This window comes from Myxocyprinus asiaticus, chromosome 1 (assembly GCF_019703515.2).
Source record: "Myxocyprinus asiaticus isolate MX2 ecotype Aquarium Trade chromosome 1, UBuf_Myxa_2, whole genome shotgun sequence".
NCBI classification, from domain to species: Eukaryota; Metazoa; Chordata; class Actinopteri; order Cypriniformes; family Catostomidae; genus Myxocyprinus; species Myxocyprinus asiaticus.
Genome location: NC_059344.1, coordinates 57,080,971 through 57,103,758, shown reverse-complemented (window position 1 = coordinate 57,103,758; position 22,788 = coordinate 57,080,971). Strand labels below are relative to the sequence as shown.

General features: G+C 37.5%; 1 protein-coding gene across 3 annotated transcripts in view; it reads right to left on the bottom strand.

Moving 5' to 3' along the window:
- Window positions 1-22,788, bottom strand: part of LOC127445846 (inactive ubiquitin carboxyl-terminal hydrolase 53-like) — a 70,219-nt gene that overhangs the window by 44,971 nt on the left and 2,460 nt on the right. For 2 of the 3 annotated variants that reach the window (XM_051708268.1, XM_051706683.1), the window contains exons 2-5: window positions 6,419-6,653; window positions 5,903-6,071; window positions 2,993-3,085; window positions 685-819 (exon numbers count right to left, since the gene is read on the bottom strand). In XM_051708268.1, coding sequence (XP_051564228.1) covers window positions 685-819; window positions 2,993-3,085; window positions 5,903-6,046 — 372 coding nt within the window. In that variant the 5' untranslated portion in view covers window positions 6,047-6,071; window positions 6,419-6,653. The remainder of the gene's footprint in view (window positions 1-684; window positions 820-2,992; window positions 3,086-5,902; window positions 6,072-6,418; window positions 6,654-22,788) is intronic. The other variant, XM_051707448.1, reaches the window with a different exon arrangement.

The following is a 22,788-nucleotide window of genomic DNA, read 5'->3' as shown; positions in this document are numbered from 1 at the left end:
GAACTGTTGTGTGCTTAGTGCATACTGCTCTACTGTGGACACTGAGTATTTTTCTGGAACTGCCTTGAAGACTTGTAAACATACTATTTATGCTTATACAGCTTGCCCTTTATAACAAAATTTTATTTCTCTATAAAAAGACAATCTAAAATGACCACACTACATTTTTAAAGGTGAAATGTGTAATTGCTGTGCCACTTGCGTCAACAAACGGAATAGCAAAATGACTTTCAAAGAGGTTTCCCAACACTTCCCAATGTTTGCCATTGGCTGGGCATCAGGTAGTCCCCCCTAAAACTCACACCATTGGTTGAGCTAATGTTGCTGTGCCAGTGTTTAAACTTTTAAAATAAATCAATCTACAAATGGCTTTACAGATGTCTCTTCATATTAAGCTGTGATATGAGAAAGCATTTAAAAAATAAATAAATAATAATAAAAAAAAACTAAAAAAAAAAACAGCTTTAAGCTCTTGGGTTGGATATTCATAAATGCAAAAGTGGCAAGTTGTCTAAAAATTGGAGGGGTCACATTGCCAAAAAACCAACAGACTGCCCAAAAACAAATAGACTGACAAAATTAAACTTGAAAAGATGTTTATAAAATTTTCTATTTACATAATTTAGCATTTGTCATGACATGTTCCTTTTGGTTTCTGACTCACAAACACACACAGACACTTACGAAACACTCGGCAGCATCGTCCATGAAGCCTAACTGGAAGCGCTGTTCATCCTTAAAGGTTTCAGCTAGGGCATTGCGAAGGTTATCCGAGGGTAGCGCTCGCTCTCGACTGTGCTGGAACTGACAGAATATTCCCTGCATAACAAACAAAATGTACTTTCTTAATTTTGACACAAAACGCATTTTATTAAGGAGATACTAAAAGGAATTTTCCAGGTTCAGTACAAGTTAAGTTCGACTGACAGCATTTGTGGCATAATGTTGATTTCCAAATAAAGTTACATATATTTGTAACTCGTCCCTCCTTTCCTAAAAAAATAAACAACAACAAAAAAACAAGGCACTTACAACGGATGTAAATGGGGCCAGTCCATAAACGTAAAAAAAAAAAAACCTACACAAAAAACTAAACACACTGTTTCAAAAGTATAGCCACAAGACATAGGGCCTAAACTTTATACATGTTAACATGATTTTAGTTTGATAAAAATCGCTTAACCAATATTACATCCTACATCTCTGGAAAAAATGAAGAGACCACTGCAAAATTATCAGTTTCTCTGGATTTACTATTTATAGGTCTGTGTTTGAGTAAAAATAAAATTTAATTCTATAAAGTACGGACAACATTTCTCCCAAATTCCAAATAAAAATATTGTCATTTAGAGCATTTATTTGCAGAAAATGACAACTGGTCAAAATAACAAAAAAGATGCAGTGATTTCAAACATCGAATAATGCAAATAAAACAGTTCATATACATTTTTAAGCAACACAATACTAATGTTTTAACTTAGGAAGAGCTCAAAAATCAATATTTGGTGTAATAATCCTGATTTTCAATCACAGCTTTCATGCGTCTTGGCATGCTCTCTACCAGTCTTTCACATTGCTGTTGGGTGACTTTATGCCACTCCTAGCGCAAAAATTCAAGCAGCTCAGCTTTGTTTGATGGCTTGGAACCATCCATCTTCCTCTTGATCACATTCCAGAGGTTTTCAATGGGGTTCAGGTCTGGAGCATGTCAGGGTCTTGATCCGGTGGTCCTCCATCCACACCTCGATTGACTGGGCTGTGTGGCATGGAGCATTGTCCTGCTGGAAAAAACAATTCTCAGAGTTGGGGAACATTGTCAGAGCAGAAGGAAGCAAGTTTTCTTCCAGGATAACTTAGTACGTGGCTTGATCATGCATCCTTCACAAAGACGAATCTGCCCGATTCCAGCCTTGCTGAAGCACCCCCAAGTCATCACTGATCCTAGACCAAATTTCACAGAGGGTGCGAGACACTGTGGCTTGAAGGTCTCTCCAGGTCTCCATCTAACCATAAGACGACAAGGTGGAGGATCGGCGATGATCTGGGGGTGCTTCAGCAAGGTTGGAATTGGGCAGATTCGTCTTTGTGAAGGACGCATGAATCAAGTCACGTACAAGGTTATCCTGTAACCTTGTACTTGCCAGCCCAATCTCCAGACCTGAACCCCGTTGAAAACCTCTGGAATGTGATCAAGAGGAAGATGGATGGCCACAAGACATCAAACAAAGCCGAGCTGCTTGAATTTTTGCGCCAGGAGTGGCATAAAGTCACCCAACAGCAATGTAAAAGACTGGTAGAGAGCATGCCAAGACGCATGAAAGCTGTGATTGGAAATCAGGGTTATTCCACCAAATATTGATTTCTGAACTCATCCTAAATTAAAACATTAGTATTGTGTTGTTTAAAAATGAATATGAACTTGTTTTATTTGCATTATTCGAGGTCTGAAAAAACTGCATCTTTTTTGTTATTTTGACCAGTTGCTAATGACTATATATTTTTATTTGGAATTTGGGAGAAATGTTGTCAGTAATTTATAGAATAAAACAAAATTGTTAATTTTAGTCAAACACATACCAATAAATAGTAAATCCAGAGAAACTGATAATTTTGCAGTGGTTTCTTAAATTTTAAAGAGCTGTATATTACAACGTTGTTGTCGTCATGACAATGTAACATCTGGTAAACGCTGTAATGTGGTGGTAAATCCCTCATTTTATCACACTACAATCATGCTAACACATATAATGTTTAAGTCTTGTGGCTACACTTTTGAAATAGTGTGTCATTTAAACTTTATGGACTGGGCCCATTCATTTCCACTGTAAATGTGTTACTGTAACTGTGATTTTTGCTTTTTTTTTATATAAACCAAATTATTTTTTTTGGTAATCAACTTTATGCCACAAATGCTGTCGATTGAGCTTAACTTGTATTGAACCTGAAACATTTCTTTAAATATGTTTAATGTTTTGTTTGGCCAGGAGCATACCTTCAAAGCACAGAAGATGCAGGAGTCGCCCAGGCAGTAGTGGTTTGGGAGCTGCCGTAGACTCCGTCTGAAGATATCCAGCTGCCATAAAACCTAGAACAAAAAATTACAGATGCGGAATTAGATTTCCTCACCTCACTAAATATTACATAAGCATTGGCTTTGTTCCAAAAATAGTGAGCTACCTATCTAGACAGCATTTTAAGGCATCAGATGCACTTCCAATGTGAAGGTTGGCCCAAATAGTAGACAGCAAGATAATGATGCCTTTTAAGATATCTCGCTTTTACAAAATTCTTAGTCAGCATCAAATTAGGGCTGCAACTAATGATTATTTTAATAATCAACGAATCTTCGATTGTTTCTTCGATTAATTGAAAAAAAAACTACATTTAATTATTTCTTTTGTAAACAGAAATGATTAAGGTCGTACGGATTTGGTTCGATTTTCGGTACTGAATTCATGATTCGATACTCTCACAAAACTTTAAACAAAGACTGAATCATAAAAAGATAAATTTTATATTTGTTTGTTCGTTATTATTTTTAGGACATTTGAAAACAGTTCCTTGCCTTTTGCTTGTAAAACTTAACAAAAAGTACAGTTCATTAATGTGCAAAATAATCCATCGGGATGGAGTGGGACTAAAAAGCAGCCCAACAGAGGGCAATGGTGACACCAGAATAGAATAATATTAATAATTCTGCCCAGCTGAAAAATACATAATTATGTCAAATATATATGCTTGTACACTGTCACTAATTACGTATATTTTAAGTATTTAAAATATGGTAAGTTTTAAAATAGTATTCACCGATTAAATATTTCTAAACTATTCTTTTCAAAAATACATTTTTAATGCTAGTGTATCAGCATAGCGCAGTTTAATCAAAATGACTGTGCTCTCATTATCCACTGAAAAAAAAAAACAATTAAAAATAGTCCAATCTATTCAAAATTTGGAGTATTTACACAATATTTGTGTGTGCTATGTATTATTAAAATTATTAAGGGTACTAATTTATTAACTTATCAACATGCTAACATCAAACTCTACTGGAATTAACAGCGAGTTGAGTCTCTTTTGCGCTTCATGTGAGGAGCGTTATTTGCATGGCATGTGGAGTCGCTGCCTATGTTGAGTTGAGTCAGTCACTTATGAGGTTCGATTTCAGTTAGGATGCTGCCTTAGAAGGTAGCTGCCTATGTATGCTGTAGACAGCTAGGCAGCTTGCTAGGTTTTTGAACAGAGCTAATGAGTGCTTCTCCACAAACCAATTTTGCATCTCATGTATCTTCCTAAATTCTTAACTTTTAATTTTGCATGAGGCCTTTGCAATTTCAAACTTGAAGTAAACCTCCACTGGCTATGTTTTCATGCATGTTTTTTTTCTTATTGGCCATCTTTTCGTTCCTTAATTCTGAGAAGTGAAATATGACTTATATTGTCCTTGCTTGGTGGACAGAGCTTAAGGGAGGTGAGGCTATGTTGACAGAAGATGGGAGGAAGAGAGTTATTCATCTGTATGTGTGTGTGTGTGTGTGTGTGTGTGTGTGTTTGGAACGGCAGTAAAAGGTTACTCTTCTGTCAATGTCTTTCCCTTAAGCCCAAGACAACTTAGTCTGAACACAGCCTGAGTATGACCTCACTCCATGGTGATGAGTGCATGAACAAGAGAACACAAAGACACACTCAATCATTATGTCCAGAATCTCATCCACAGGGAAAAAACTGCCTTCCAGTAACCAACAGACAGACTGAGAACATGACAAAGACTGGTGGTGAGCAAGATCTGGGGGTTGATGGGTAGAGATAAGATGCTGTGAATATTTGCGTTCGTAAGAACATTATGTAGGCGCGCTCTCAGTTGGCATTGAGGAGATGACAGTTGAGACTGTAGGAGTTAGATGACAGATGTGAGTCAAGAAAGTCAAGTCTGTTTAGCTCAACAATGCTGAGAGAGAACAGTGAGTGAGAATGATATATAATCCACATTTAGCTGGACAATAAAAACGTTTTACTGTGTAACAATTAGATTTGTTCAAAAAGTTCAAACGAATCCCTCATATCAAACATCACGTCATTGCCCTTAAAAAAATGACTGTGGTAGGTCCATTTTACACTGATGGCATCAGACGGTAATACCATGGTACTAAATGATTATCCTAACAATCTACAATGGCATTTACATAGTATTCAAAAGTACTTAAAAGGATACCATGTTATTATAATAGTAGGTGCCAAAAAACATGGCATTACCATTGCACCCTGTTAAAAAAAAGTACGAGTCACACTGCTCACTGCTGTTGGGTGGGGCTACGGAAGTGATAAAGTGGGCGTTGTTGAGTCGTTTTGGCAGCTTGGTTTCAACTTCAGGAGGAAGTTTTGAGTTCTGAAACTTACAGTATGTTCTCATAGTACAATGAACTCTTACATGTGAAAAGATCAAGGAAAATTTAATTCCTCATGTCATGACCCCTTTAAGCTATTTTTGTAATAGCAAAAAACAATTGTGCTATTTGATTAAAAAAGGGTAAAAAAAATAAAATAAAATAAAAAATATTACTATTCAAACAAGGTATCAGATGGAAATACTATGGTACTTTAAAATATACCTTGGTACTAAATGGTTATTAATATACCATGATTTTACATAGTAATCCAAAGTACTTCAAACCATGGTACATATAAAAAAAATAAAAAGCATTCCCACGGCACTCTGTCCAAAAACTAAGGTAATACCATGTGTGTTTACTTGAGCTATTTTTTAACAGCAATAAATAATTTGATAAAATAGCCATTAGATAAAAATAGAGTAAAAATTAAGAATTACCATTCAAAAAGGTATGTCTAAGAAAAACAGACCTTATTATGCAACTGGTACTTTAGCTTTGGTTTAAACATGTACCTGCACTGCACTGTTGAGGAAGCAGCTGTTCTGTCCCGGCTCATTTAGTAGTCCCTTGGTGGGGGCCAGTGACAGCATAGATCCTGGCTGGTAAGACCTGGAAAGATTGCCCCCCGGTCTCCTGAAGAACTTCACCCATGCCATTGGATTTGGGGTATCTGCCTTCCTGCTGAAGAATTTACTTGTTAAAGCCAGTTTTGAGTATTGCTATAGTCGCAAGTCAAAGCTGGAGCACAACAGTCAGAGATCTTATGTTAGGCAGAATGTTAGCCTCAGTCACCATTTGCTTTCATTGTATGGAAAGATGCAGCAATGAAAGTGAATGATGACTGAGGCTGTCAGTCCCTAACATGCTGCCTTTGTGTTTTACTTTTATGTTGGATTGACACTGGGGTGAGTAAATTAATTTGAGAGAACTATCCCTTTAACTCGAGGATTTAAAGGTCCATTTAAAAACATGTTCCAGTCAATCAATGAGTAACACAGTGAGCAGAATACTTTTGGTTTGGTACTAACCCGTGTAAAAGAGGTCTCTTGATGCGTTTGTGGTTTGATCATTCCCTGAATGGGGTGGGGGATTTCAGCGGGTCGTTGCAGGTTACTTTGGCCATGAGGCCTCTAGTGACTCTCAGCATAGTTATGAAACAAACATGAGGTGTCAACTGCAATCACTTGGTGACTTTTAAAGGGTCATCCATGTCACAGACGCTCTAGTAGAGGACATCAGCCTTTGTTTTTAGTAGGACCCACACTGTGGAGAGAAGTAAAGTGGTGAGTGAATTCTTGAAGTGCTACATTAATGTGAGGAAAACATTTGACATTTGCAATGTGATTGCTCAAATAACTAGCAACAAAAAAGAGCTCACCAAAAATAATGAAGCTGAGTAAATTATTGCAGATTTTCTTTTTGAGTGAGTGTCCCTTTAACCATTTTTTTACATTCATCGACTAAATCTATTGCTTTCTCCAAATGGTGACACTGAAAGCAATATAGAACCCTACATCATTATAAACATGTATTATAAACCACTACATAATATTTGTTGCTATTTATTGCACCTGTGAACTATCCAAACAGACCTTTGTCTGTTCACCTCAGGAGGACTGGCTAAACAACTCAAAACTTGGCAAAAGTCAGTAGGTCAGCTCTCATACCACTGGTACTGCTGCAATGAATAATGTTACTGTTTAACATTTTATGACTATCCTTTGTACCAAACTATTTTTTTTTATAGCATGGTGACATTATCCAATACAAACAGGCTGACATTAATATGACACTTCAAAATTTGCACACAGAAATAGGACAGTAGGTCTTTGGGTCCCCGTTTGCACTACGGAAATGAATATACCTCAAATTGTGTGGCTTGCTGAGGTGAGGTGGCTATTACATTTCTAAGTGATTGGCCTTGCAACGTTTGACTTGCAGGCAATGAAACTGACAAAAAAAAAAATCCCTTTGACTTACTTTGAAGTACAGACCTGAAACATCTTCAGTGACCAAAATATCTTTTTAGATTTGGAGGGTGGGTTCTTTTGACCTGGGCAGTAAGCAACCACCCAGAGCACCCTAGCAACCACATAGCAATTCCCTGGCAAACAACCACCCTAACATTATTGCAGCAATTTTTGTAATGTCAAACACCACTTATATTTTCTTCAGACAATATAAAAATAAATGGTTTAATGCTCTCCACCTTGACTGATGCAAAAGGACAGAAGTTGCATGTACTGTAATAAAAGCAAAATGGCTTGTAGAGTGAACTTCACACACAAGAGTCTTCAGTGAGACTGTTGAAATACTGCATTCTTTTAATACTAAAATTAAAGACAGAATAGGGCATGAAGTTCCGAGACAAGTCCAAAAATGCTACACAATTTGAGAACAATGGTTTGTTTTTGGCCGAGATCGTGGTGTGGAGGTCTGGAGAAGATCAATTGTGGAACTGTTTGATTTGTTGGAAAATGAGCCAAAAATAAGAAACATAAGACGTCATTTGGTTCTTTACAGGATAGCTTAAGCTTATTCAGGAACAAAATGTATTTTCCAAAAGAAAAGCTTCATGTTTATTTGTCTCCAGCACTTGTGAAGATCTCTCATTTTGAATGGCAAAAATGAGAGCATACAAATATGAAACGAGTGACCCTCGAAACAGTCCTTAGAGAAAGTGTGCAAATGATTTAGGTTATTTTTGAACAGACTTGTGAATGTGTCTATGTGAATGTGTGTACATAAGACAAACAAAAACCTTTTCAACAGTATTTCATTTGCACTGGTATTCAAACAATTCAGAAGCAGCTTTGTATGGTGACCCACAGAGCACAGTAGGACCACTGACAGAATTTTCCTAGGGGTTTAACAGAAAGGGAGCAAGTAAACAAGGCAAAAAACAGCTACTTTTGAAATGTGGCTACAGTCTACCATAGCAACAGCATTCCAAGGTGATCGCTTTAGACACAGTGTTGCTAAAGAGCTCTTGTCTTCAGGATTAGGCTCGGAGCTCGGCACAGGAGACGCACCTCCATGTCACATCTCACAGAGTCACATATGTTCCATTTGGAAATCCATTTTGTTTAGGCCAACCACACGTGGTTAGGTAGAACATAAACAAAAAAGCGATCCCATTTGTACATAAGCCCTACATGTTAAACCCCTCAAATTACCTCTCTGTTGTTTCTTTAATTAACCTCTTGGTTAATTTTTAACCAATATTATTAGTCGAACAGATTGCTAATGCCGGTTAATCAGTTAACCGGTTTACCGTCTACAACCCTAGTACAGCGTTTCTTGATTTTATTAATCTGTTATTCATTGGATTGTGAAAAGTGGGTGTTCCATACCAGAATGGAGCCAGAACTCAATGAGAGTTTGCAGTCGAATGTGGAGAGGATGAACATTTTGTCCCAGAAATCAGGCTTGCTGGGATCAAATCTTTTCTTATTTGCGATTATTGCCATAACCTTGAATTATTAATGTTAACCAATAAATTACTTTGTTTGCTACTGGTAGGATTTTAGAAGAGCTGCTTTACCTACAGTACAACAGTAGCCTAAAACAAAACTTAATACCTATTTGCTTATTTGGCTAAAATTATTTTGTCCACCCAGGTGACATCAGCCAAAAAGGAAAGTTATTTCAGAGATGTAGCATTTATTACATTTTGATGAACGATTAAGAAACTTTTTTGGAATAACATGCTTTGATGAATCATGCACAATAAGCCCCCTCCGTTTTCAGTTGCCTAGCATGATTGTTTTTCAAAGAATATATATGTAAAAAAAAATTATATATATATATATATATATATATATATATATATAGATATATATATATATATTCCATTTCATGACCCCTTTAATCTCCTTAATCACCTTGTTATTAGATAAATTAACTCATGGGTTAATCACAGCTAACTGTAAATAGTGAATTTCTTCAATAACATCTGTAATTGAAAACTACTGTGTTTGAATGATGCTGCATCCAGGCCCCTAGGTGTCAGTGTAAGTCCAAGATTACATATATAAATAAAAAACTGAGTGCACCTTTAAACAGTGATGTGAGCGCCAAAGACATTTTTCAAACTCCGGGTTTGGAATGCGGAAGTAAACAATTGCAGGGTAAACTTCGACAGTGGTGAATGGGAGATCACAGCAAGTATTATTTTCACTTACTCATTTGCTCCAAGAGCAAAAGAAAAAATCCACTATTACTTTTCAATGACTTTCCAGAAGAGGAAAAAAAAATAGGGAGTGGTGGATTAAGACAGATGGGAGAAGATGACAAATTTACTGTCACGCTCTCAGCAGCTGTAATAGAAACCCCTCGCAGCTGTGGTAATTCTTTTTTTTAAAACTAATTCCAGGGTAATATAACACAAATCACAATGTTATAAACTTACTCAATATTTAAAAAAAATGATCATATAAAAAAGTTTGCAAGATTTATGCTGCTAAATAAGGCGTAAACGCATCATCACAGTCTGTGAAAAAGGTCTATTATTTAGAAAAAGGCATTGATGGTATATGACTGACAATGTGTCTTTCAAGCACCACATTTCTTATTAGAGATGTTTTTTAACTTTTAACAAAAGTTTGATTACTCACATCCACAATCTGTCAAAACGACTTCTGTCTGGTACTCTCATATTTCAATCACTTCTCAGTTCTAGAGAAGGCAGAAAACAGGCAGGAAACATCAAGCCCACATTTCCTCTAGAGTCTTCTGCTGTCTTATCACTCGCGGTAATATAAAGCAGTGTGTCGCAGAGCGACACAATCAGGTGATGATGTAGCTGGAGACCGGAAAATGCTGACATTATAGGTGGTGGTTTTTCTCCCGAGCTCATGAGCCACCGGTCATGGTCATTCATCCCAGCATGACACAAACTTGGCCGGCATGAGTAATGGTGAGGAGCACTGTGAAAGGGAGGTGTAGAAATCCCTGCCGTTAGAAACCTACACCATCCATACTGCCTACTGTATTCGGGCACTTCGCAAAGTGATTTCGAGTATTACAAGGTCTTTATAATGACTTAATTTCTAATTGAATTTAAGTGACCAACATACCAATGGTGGCGAAAAAAATTTAGAAGACGGGAGACAAGAAACTCGTAATGTCAGTACTTGGTGAAGGCTGAACTTTTTGGGTAGCTCAGCAAGCAAAGACGCTGACTACCACACCTGGAGTCGCAAGTTCGAATCCAGGGTGTGCTGAGTGACTCCAGTCAGGCTTCCTAAGCAACCAAATTGGCCCGGTTGCTAGGGTGGGTAGAGTCATGTTGGGTTAACCTCCTCGTGGTCGCTATAATGTGGTTCTCGCTCTCGGTGGGGCGCGTGGCGAGTTGTACGTAGATGCTGTGGAGAATAGTGTGAGCCTCCACACGCACTTGTTCTCTGTGGTAACGCGCTCAACAAGCCACTTGATAAGAAGCTCGGATTGACTGTCTCAGATGCGGAGGCAACATTAACTATTAATACAATTATCCAACTAAATAAAAAGGCAGGGAAACAATTTATAAATATAATTATTTATACCATATTAAGATAGCATAATATAATGTATTAAATATAATGCAAAAGGAATAATAATAATTATATGAAATAATAACAACAATGAATCAATAACCAAAAATGTCACTAAGTTTAATTGCACATATGGGTTATCAGTTTGTCTTCAGCTTGACACTAAGCTTAATTTTTATAGGGCTGTCTATCTTAATATAGAGCATATACTCGTTTTATAGTCTTATTGAAAAAGCTTTTTTTAATAAGCCTTTTAAACTTTTTTGTCAGCAAAATCTAGGCAAAGTGATATTACTGGGAAGAGGAACAGTCAATTAATAGTGACAGTGTGCAGAAAGCTTACATATAGCCAGTTATGACAGAGATCCTGATAAAAGGGGAAATGATCGGTATCAGGATCGGTATTGGCTGATCAGGTGACAAGAAGATCAGTGATCGGCTGTAAAAATCCTGATCGGAGCATCCCTAACCTCTGCATTGTAATAAAATCTGCTCAAATTATTTTACACTACCTTTTAGTTTTGAGAAACTGTCTACATGATGTTTTAAATATAGGAATTCTAATAGCCTGTATAGATCAGATGTCTGTATGCTTTAATGTAGGGCAATTTAAAAAGCATAATTACTCATTTGAAATTTCAGGTACTATACAAGCAGGAATGTAATCTTAATGTAAGCCAATTGAACATTTTAATAAAAGATGAACAGACTAAATTTCGGTTGACTGGTGTCCCTATAACATACTGTTTATAGGTGAGCATCACCAACAGACAAAAGCAGAATTCTCAAGAACAGCCTTAAAAAAAGTAATTGCTACAGTCTGGTTTCAGTCAAGGTTTAAAAAATGCCATGTTACTGTTCCACTTGCTGTTATAACACAAGTCAATTCTTACCTAACACCAATGAGGATATTTCAACCCTACAGGCAAACTGAATTTCTGTACTGTGGATAACATAATTACTCTCACTCTTTCTTGAATTAATGTTTACTTTATATATAGTGGTATGTGTAAAAAGAAAGAGCTATGTACTTATTTTTCCTTCCAGTCCTGAATATATTACATAAAAATATATTAATTTGTTATAAAAAATGGATAGTTCTAACAAACTTCTGACTGGACAAGCCATATTCGAAGCCATTAAACATTGAAAAATGCTAATAAACACATCTGTGACTGCATATTCTATACTACTGCACAACTTCCAGTTGCGATGTTGCTAGGCAACCATAAATATTTTACAGTTAAACTAATAAACTATTTTACCAAAGTCTTTTTAGCAAGTCAGGTCACTCGGCGGCCATCTTTGGAACACTCCCGGGCAGCTATTTTTGTAAACAAGCACCATACAGCTCCAATCTACCTGAATGGGGAAAGACTGAAATCTCCAAAACGGTTGGTCAAGATTACGAGCAATAAAATCTGACAACACTGGTATCATAAATTATGCTTGTTTACCTCAGATTACGCTATTAAAATGCAATTTTATATAAAACCCAATTTTCTCGGCTTGTTTAGCTAATGTGCATGCGCATTCTCAAGTTGATTGACAGGCGATGTCTGTATCTAAAAGGTGATTGGCTATTTTACCCGTAAGGCGGGACTTCCTTTCTACATCCTTTGACCATTGGACGTTCCAATTCTATTATTCATTTTAATAGAAGTGACCAGTCTCTGCTTAACAGTCTCTGATTTTACTTGGTGTAAGAAGAACTGTTTATTCTGATTAATAATAATATTAACATTCAACTATTTCTTGAACTGCTTTATCATATTGCTGTAGCCGCCATTTAAGTAATAAGTCCACAAGAGGCTGCATTACAGAAATTTACCTTGAGTAAGTGGTGTTTTTACCCCCTTAAGCATAAAAATCGCTGTTACACAATGCATTTTGTGGCTTATTGCTTTAGCACCATAACCCCCTCATTTAGAATGTGAACACAGGGTGATGTAATGATGTATATTCAAAGCTTTGATGAACTGCATAATCAAAAGTGGTTTAACTAATATCTTTTCTATGCTAAAGCAAATATCCCTCTGCAAACTGACTGAGTAGAGATTTACAGGGCAATGAAGTGCCTGCATGTGTAAATCACTCTAAAGGTCATTTTACTATGCCATTCTTAACACTGTTAAATATGTAAACTAGGACATTTACATTTGGTACAATATTAACACTATGAGATCTGACCTTTAGAAGGATCAGAAGTTTACTGGTATCGTCTGCCTTTTCATTCATCCTTATTTTAATGTTCTTCTAAAATATTTTGACTTGAGAAGCATGTGGCAAACTTTCATCATGCACGTGTAACATACTTATGAGGCTACAAAATACCACGCTATTTTCTAATGTTCCCTGATACTGATCATAACATTTGTCTAAGAAAAAAAGGATATGTGTGACCACCATATGGTGCAAAGTTGTGAAAGAGACCACCACTGCTAATTAACCACAAAGGATAAATACCCATGTTTGAGCAACGGCAAAATGTGTGCTTCAACGTACACTAACAGTTTCTGCGAACCAATGCAAATTTCAAAAGTAATCTGGTGTAAGAATGCCAACCAGTAATACAGTGAAGACAGTACAAGTATAGGCTAATAAAAACATCCAACAGAGGGAGGAGTCTGAGAATAATTTGTATGAGAAATATCTGCGTGGAATGACAGATGGCTAGTTATGCAACAAACCTTTTTTTTTTTTTTTTTTTTAAACATCTATAAATTACAACAGAGCCCTAAAAAAGCCAGCAGTCTCATTTAGCAGGCAGATGTCTGAAACATTTGGGGAAGATACACAAGGGTACCATGACTCAAGCCTGTCAAAATGAAAAAAACAAACAAAACAAAAAAAAAAAAAAAAATCACAACCGCAGGGAATATGGGTGGCCACATCCCACAGTGAAAAGCGCAAATATGTCACTATGCAGAATAATATCGTCTTCTGATCAGCATTATTATCGTTAAAATAAACAAACAAAATCACTGAAATAAAATAAACAAAACTGAGAAAAAAAAAAAAAAAAAAAAAAAAAATCATGACTACAATAAAACTAACTAAAATAAAACTACAAATTAATTTTAGTGTTGGATACACCTTTATTAACCATGAAAATGCCACTAGATAGCAATAAAATGAGATGGCCCACAGAAATGTAATGCATTCACTTTGGTAGCCCTAATATATATATATATATATATATATATACACACACTATATTGCCAAAAGTATTCGCTCATCTGCCTTTAGACGCATATGAACTTAAGTGACATCCCATTCTTAATCCATAGGGTTTAATACGATGTCGGCCCACCCTTTGCAGCTATAACAGCTTCAACTCTTCTGGGAAGGCTTTCCACAAGGTTTAGGAGTGTGTTTATGGGAATTTTTGACCATTCTTCCAGAAGCGCATTTGTGACGTCAGACACTGATGTTGGACGAGAAGGCCTGGCTCGCAGTCTTTGCTCTAATTCATCCCAAAGGTGCTCTATCGGGTTGAGGTCAGGACTCTGTGCAGGCCAGTCAAGTTCTTCCACACCAAACTCGCTCATCCATGTCTTTATGGACCTTGCTTTGTGCACTGGTGCGCAGTCATGTTGGAACAGGAAGGGGCCATCCCCAAACTGTTCCCACAAAGTTGGGAGCATGGAATTGTCCAAAATCTCTTGGTATGCTGAAGCATTCAGAGTTCCTTTCACTGGAACTAAGGGGCCAAGCCCAGCTCCAGAAAAACAACCCCACACCATAATCCCCCCTCCACCAAACTTCACAGTTGGCACAATGCAGTCAGACAAGTACCGTTCTCCTGGCAACCGCCAAACCCAGACTCATCCATCAGATTGCTAGATGGAGAAGCGTGATTCATCACTCCAGAGAACGCGTCTCCACTGCTCTAGAATCCAGTAGCGGCGTGCTTTACACCACTGCATCTGACGCTTTGCATTGCACTTGGTGATGTATGGCTTGGATGCAGCTGCTCGGCCATGGAAACCCATTCCATGAAGCTCTCTACGCACTGTTCTTGAGTTAATCTGAAGGCCACATGAACTTTGGAGGTCTGTAGCGATTGACTCTGCAGAAAGTTGGCGACCTCTGCGCACAATGCGCCTCAGCATCCGCTGACCCCGCTCTGTCATTTTACGTGGCCTACCACTTCGTGGCTGAGTTGCTGTCATTCCCAATCACTTCCAATTTGTTATAATACCACTGACAGTTGACTGTGGAATATTTAGTAGCGAGGAAATTTCACGACTGGACTTGTTGCACAGGTGGCATCCTATCATAGTACCACGCTGGAATTCACTGAGCTCCTGAGAGCGGCCCATTCTTTCACAAATGTTTGTAAGAAGCAGTCTGCATGCCTAGGTGCTTCATTTTATACACCTGTGGCCATGGAAGTGATTGGAACACCTGAATTCAATTATTTGGATGGGTGAGCGAATACTTTTGGCAATATAGTATATAATTATATATATATATATATATATATATATATATAAATTGAACTTGATAACTAATAATAAAAAAATGCAGATTTGATTAGTTTTTTTTCTGATTAGCGTTATTATAGTTAACACAAACTAAATTAAGACAAAAACTAAAATAAATTTTCATGACTCTACTAAAACTAACTAAAATAAAATAAAATTAGCAGAAATAAATTTTAGTTAGATACACAGTACATTCTAAAATTTTAAACCTTTGAAACCCACCTTCATTAAACATAAAAATGCCCCTGGCTAGCTCAGCGAGTATTGATGCTGACTACCACCCCTGGAGTCACGAGTTTGAATCCAGGGCATGCTGAGTGACTCCAGCCAGGTCTCCTAAGCAACCAAATTGACCCGGTTGCTAGGGAGGGTAGAGTCACATGGTGTAACCTCCTCGTGGTCGCTACAATGTGTAGTTGTGTATGTTGCTCTCGGTGGGGCGCGTGGTAAGTTGTGCGTGGATGCCGCGGAGAATAGCGTGGGCCTCCACACACGCTACGTCTCCACGGTAACGCACTCAACAAGCCACGTGATAAGATGTGTGGATTGACGGTCTCAGACGCGGAGGCAACTGAGATTCGTCCTCCACCACCCAGATTGAGGCGAGTCACTACGCCACCACGAGGAATTAAGAGCACATTGGGCATTCCAAATTGAGCAGAAAAACAAAACAAAAACGTAAAAATGCCACTAGATAGCGATTACATTTGATGGCCCTGAGAATTAACAACTTTAAACCTATTAAAATTACAATTTAAATTTGAGAATTTAAGAAAAAGATGCACATTCTAATGCTAAAAATGTGCATTTGAACTTTGGATTTGTGTCAAGTACTGATGATGACTTCAGACCGACTGCAATACGCAGCACAATGAATAGAACAGAAACCCAGGTGTCTTGAAATGCATTTTAAAAGTTCATTTTAACTTGACATAACATCTAAAAATGCAGCGGTCCTATATGAGAGGCAGAGAAAAACATGGCCCAATAGTCAAATACATCCATCTAGCATTTACTTAGGAAAAACAAACAAAAAAAATGCTGTCAAATTGAAAGAAGTTCAAATCTCCAGACAAAGAGCTGCCCAATTAAACTTTCTCGTTTTACCTTTTACTTAAAGGATTGGTTCACCCAAACAAGAAAATTCTTTCATCATTTACTCACCCTCATGCCATCCCAGATGTGTATGACTGTCTTTCTTCAGCAAAACACAAACAAAGATTTTTGGAAGAATATTTCAGCTCTGTAGGTCCATAAAATGCAAGTGAATGGGTGCCAAAATTTTGAAGCTCCAAAAAAAGCACATATAGTCATCATAAAAGTAATCCATGCGACTCCTTTGGATTAATTAATGTCTTCTGAAGCAAAACGAAAGGTGTAAGAAATAGATAAATATTTCAAACTTTGTCTAAAAATTCACAAGGGACGAATACATGCTGCCTCTCTTTGATGCAATTAAGAAAAATACAGAAGTGCAGTGTTGTTTACAACAGAGCAGCATAGATATTCATACAGTACACAGATGCCTCATTCAGCTGGTTTGGATCCATCAAATGTGGCGCCACCTTGGAACGTTCAACAACGAGAGCTGTTTGAATTGGTTTGAATGCAGGAGATTCCTCAGGCCGAGCTCCTTGCTCAGACCGCTACATATACTGCATTTGTGTGGAAACAGTATCGTGGTCCATACAAACAGCTGCTAATACGGTATCTGTGTATGAATATCTATGCAGAGGAGGCTTTGCTGCTTACGTCAGGTGAGAGGCAGTTTGAACTCCACCCTCCTCAACGAGCATTTTTAGTAAAATATTTTAAATATTGATCTATTTCTTATAAACAGCTAGCATTTCACTTCAGAAGACATTAATCAATACACAGGAGTTGTATGGATTACTTTTATGATGGCTATAAGTGATTTTTGGGGCTTCAAAATTTTGGCACCCATTCACTTGCATTTTATGGACCTACAGAGCTGAAATATTCTTCCAAAAATCTTTGTTTGTGTTCTGCTGAAGAAAGACAGTCATACACATCTGGGATGGCATGAGGGTGAGTAAATGATGAGAGAATTTTCATTTTTGGGTGAACTAATCTTTTAAATGCTGGAAGTTTGTTTTGTAGACATTGACTGTTTCTCAATGTGCGTTCTTTCATTCTCGTGGACTCATTCTACGCCATCATCCACTTTCGAAGTTCGATTCCAATGATGAGACAATTTTCATTTTTGGGTGAACTATTCCTTTAAGATTTGAGAATATGAACTGGCCAGATCTTTATCGATTACACTTCCTTGTGCATGATGCATGTGCTCTGTGCATGCATATGCTTCAAAATATGATCGTGCCTGGACTGCAGAAGTCAAGATTTAGAGTGCTGTTCTCAGCCAAAACCAATCAAATCATTTCAGAAGATGTGAATTAAAGATGTGAATTAAAATGTTTTATGGATTACTTTTATGCTGCCTTTTTCTCTTTTTTGGAGCTTGAAAGCGTTGGACCCCATTGACTTGCATTATATGGACAAAAACACCTCATATCTCCATCAAAATATCTTTGTTTGTGTTCTGCAAAGGATCGTAATTTTAAAGGTTTAGACAGGTGATTTATATTTTTTTAGGGTTTTAGATATTTGGCTGAATTTTTCTTTTAAAATTTGAATATAATGAAAAATGTAATATAGTGAACATCCTTGTTGACATCCCTATATTGAAATATCACTTTAACACATGCCCTAAAATGCACAAACACGAAATACAGAAAACCAAAACTAAACTACTATGAAAGGACAAATTGAAAATAAAATAGAATTTAAAAAAAAAAAAAGAAAAAAAACCCAGAACTATAATAACCCTGCTTCTGACTGCAAATCCACAACAATTACTGTACAGAAAGAGCAGAGGCCCGTTTAGACATGGCTACACAGCCGAGTCGAAACACGACACGCTCCTGAAACCCTGAAAAAACACAGAGGGATCGCCAGAACTCCCAGAGGACTGGAGAAGGCTGTTTTGAACTCCCAGAGGACTGGAGAAGGCTGTTTTGGCTTCAAGCAACAATGCTGCAGCCGTTTCCTGTGTGGGCTTCCTGTTGGCCATGCGTTACGTTCCAGCACACGGTCAGCACTGTGCGTACAGAGAAACTGAACAGGTCACACACTAACTCTCTCACCCATTAAATACAAGACACCTTACATTTATCTGGAGGTGACAGATTTCATTCTGGTTTGAAATCTAAAAACTTTTGTCAGTGACTGAAGCACAATTTCCTCTCTGAAACATGCTCAACTTCCTAAATGTTTCCTGGTTTCCCTGTGGCCCGTCAATACATATCAAAGCTACAATGCAGGCAACAACTCTCTTTCCTCTAATTTTCTCACTGAAAAATGGTGTTTCCTCCAACAGGATTTACAACATTTATTAAGGCTTCAGTGACTTCATGCATTATTATTGGAGTATTTAGTCAGACAATTCCAGATATTATGGAGAGGATTCCTTGTAAACAATAACAAATAAAGCAGCTAGCTTATTTGCCGAGAAGGGGTCAGTTGTTCAATTCTGTGATATCAGCAAAACATTTCCTAAACTTATGTTTACCTACAGTATACGGAGTGCTAATCTCATTAATGAAATTAATCCATATCTATACCTTCTATAAACAGATGTCTCCCTGTATGTTTCTTCTTCTGTTTATATCTTACTCTGTAAATATCTTGCAGAATATTTTCTTTCTCTTTATATTTTTAGTGGTGGCTCAGCGGTTAAGGCTCTGGGTTACTGATCAGAAGGTTGGGGGTTGAAGCCCCAGCACCGCCAAGATGCCACTGTTGGGCCCTTGACCCTATCTGCTCCAGGGGTGCCGTATCATGGCTGACCCTGCACTCTGACCCCAGCTTAGCTGGGATATGTGAAAAAAAAAAAAAAAGAATTTCACTGTATATGTGCAAATGTATAATGTGTGAAAAATAAATATAATTATTTGTCAACAGAATGCTTTAATAAAATCATTAATTATCGTCATGATGCGTCTTTTTCGTCTCGTATTCGTGTTGACGAACCAAAAAAACTAATCCAATAATCCATTATTTTAGTGATTTACCCTGCTTGAATTAAACGCTCTGAACACCGGCAAGCTGAACCACTTTAAAACAGGTTAATTACCTCACTCAAACGCATCCTATTTATACCCGAGATAACCACAATATCCACAAAGTAAATGTAATATTACAACTTGCATGCACAGACAATGAAGCAAGTGAACAGGTGAACTTGAACCAAGTTACACGGTAGTCATATGTAACTTGCGTTGCGTGACTTATAAATACGCCGTTTCCGTAAAAATCATGCTGCATGCAATGCAATAGGGCTGTCACGATTATGACATTTCAAACAAATAATTGTGATTATGATGATTGTCTGTTTTAAGGCTGTGACAATTAATTGTCTCTTTTTAGGGCTTTTCATGATTATTTTTCATAAATTGTCATATTTCTTAAGGTGCATGTGTGCTTCAGCTACCTTAAGTCATTTTTACATATTTAAATATATAAAGCAAATAAAACAGGGATATACAGTGCACTCAAAGTATTCAGACCCCTTCATTTTTTTCATATTTTGTTATGTTGCATGCTTATGCTAAAATGCTTTAAAACAAATGTCACATCAATCTACACTCCATACCCCATAATGACAAAGCAAACCCCAGATTTTTGATAACTTTGCAAATTTATTAAAAAGAAAAAATTGAAATATCACATTGACATAAGCATTCAGACCCTTAACTCAGTACTTAGTTGAAGCACCTTTGGCAGCAATTACAGCCTCAAGTCTTTTGGGGTATGATGCGACAAGCTTTACACACCTGGATTTGGGGATTTTCTGTCATTCTTCTCTGCAGATCCTCTCAAGCTCTGTCAGGTTGGATGGGGACCATCAGTGGACAGCTATTTTCAGGTCTCTCCAGAGATGTTCGATTGGGTTCAAGTCCGGGCTCTGGCTGGGCCACTCAAGGACATTCATAGAGTTGTCCCTAAGCCACTTTTGCATTGATTTGGCTGTGTGCTTAGGGTCACTGTTCTGTTGCAAGGTGAACCTTCATCCCAGTCCGAGGTCCTGAGCGCTCTGAAGCAGGTTTTCATTAAAGATATATCAGTATTTTGCTGCGGTCAGCTTTCCTTCAACCCAGTCCCCCAGGCCCTGCTGCTGAAAAACACCCCCACAGCATGATGTTACCTCCAATGTGCTTCACCACTGGGATGGTATTGCGCAGGTGATGAGCGGGGGCTGGTTTCCTCCAGACATGACACATGGAATTGAGGCCAAACAGTTCAATCTTTATTTCATCAGACCAGAGAATCTTGTTTCTCACAGTCTGAGAGTCCTTTAGGTGCTTTTTTGCAAATTCCAAGCAGGCTTTCATGTGTCTTGCACTGAGGAGAGGCTTCTGTCTGGCCACTCTGCCATTCAGCCAAAAATGTTTGTATCCTTCCCCAGATCTGTGCCTCAACACAATCCTGTCTCTGAGCTCTGCAGGCAGTTCCTTTGACCTCATGGCTTGGTTTTCTGCTCTGATATGCACTTTCGGCTGTGAGACCTTATATAGACAGGTGTGTGCCTTTCCCAATCATGTCCAGTCAATGGAATTTGCCACAGGTGGACTCCAATCAAAGTGTAGAAACATCTTAAAGATGATCCAGAGAAATGGGATGCACCTGAGCTAAATTTCAAGTGCCATAGCAAATGGTCTGAATACTTATGTCAATGTGATATTTCAGTTTTTAATAAATTTGCAGTGTTAACAAAAATCTGGTTTTTGCTTTGTCATTATGGGGTATGGAGTGTAGATTGACGTGACATTTATTTTAAAGCATTTTAGCATAAGGTTGCAACACAACAAAATGTGAAAAAAAATTAAGGGGTCTGAATACTTTATGAATGCACTGTATGATTTCCTTTGAAGGCTTTAAAAATGTATGAATGGCATGAAAAACAAGCTTTTAAATATCAAAATATTTCTAAATACTTCAGTCAGTGCTAGTTTTTTTTTCAATTTTACATTCACACTGTTGTTTTTGGATTTTTTCACATATTATATTATATTATTATACATTATACTGTGCAATAGTTACAAATTTCTGTATTATTTTCTTCACTTTCACACGCTATTTTAATGCTCTTTGATTAAACCCATGAGCCCTTGTTTCTCTTGAAGCAAAACCTTTGATATTTTGTTTCATAATTTCATCACTCCACAGAAATAGACTAAGTGTGCGTCTCCTCCTCTGTGTCACTGCGTGTCATTAACACTGCGTGTATGAACCCGCCATGACATTTGACATTACAAGATCGTTTAAAATGAAACCGGAGGACTTTGCGTTCACTATCAAAGTTAATGTTTTTGTTTATATTTTTACAGGATTTTGGCGTGAGCCTCTGTTGACAACGCACACATCAGGGCACTTGAGAAGCGGTTCACGTGTTCTTCTGGACAGGAGCTTCTGCTGTGTGGCTCAGTGATGCTCAGAGTCCAACTCAATGACACACAAACACTCCGTTCAGATCTGATTTGACAGTAAATCACAACTTTAATTTTAATCTACTCATCATAGAAAGTGATTGTATCCTTTTAGAAGTTTTAGTATATGATGCACGAGTCGCATTGACAACTTTTATGACACTTTTGTGTGCTTTTGTTTTTTTTGTTTTTTTTTGACATTCTTTAAAATATCTCATGTGCTTCGCAGAAAAAAAAACTCATACAGGTTTTGGAACAACATGAGGGTAAGTAAAAATTACAATGTTCATTTTTGAGTACCCCTTTTAAACATTGTATATTTTAATATAAACAATTCATAGTGTCAGACAGAATGTTTGTTGCAACAATTTCCAGGGTGATTCACAAATGTAACAATCACTGTTAAACCTGAATGAACAGCTTTGCTCTGTCGCAAACGCACACCTGTCATGCACGCAGACACATGCACATTTTACTCACATACAGTACATATACACGCCTACAAGGCAACTATGTTTGCACCTTGGTAACTGTACATGTTAAATCATCCTAGTTTCCACGAACCCGATCTGCATAGCTGGTTTTCTTTGAAACTCCTCCCAGAACAATTCAATTAATTTTCACCAGGTATCATCCTGCTTGCAAAATAATGCGACAGGGTCTAGCTGTGAATCCGTACCTATATAAGACCTGATATGAAGTCAGTTTTCATACACATGTGAATGACTGATGTATGGGTGGTTAGGAAACAGAACTGTTCTGAGATGAGACTGGGGTGTAGGGAAAGACAGACCGTTTTGCGACATGTCACCCCTATTTCACAGGTTACACTTGGGAGTAAAGAAATGTCAACATACCAGAAACC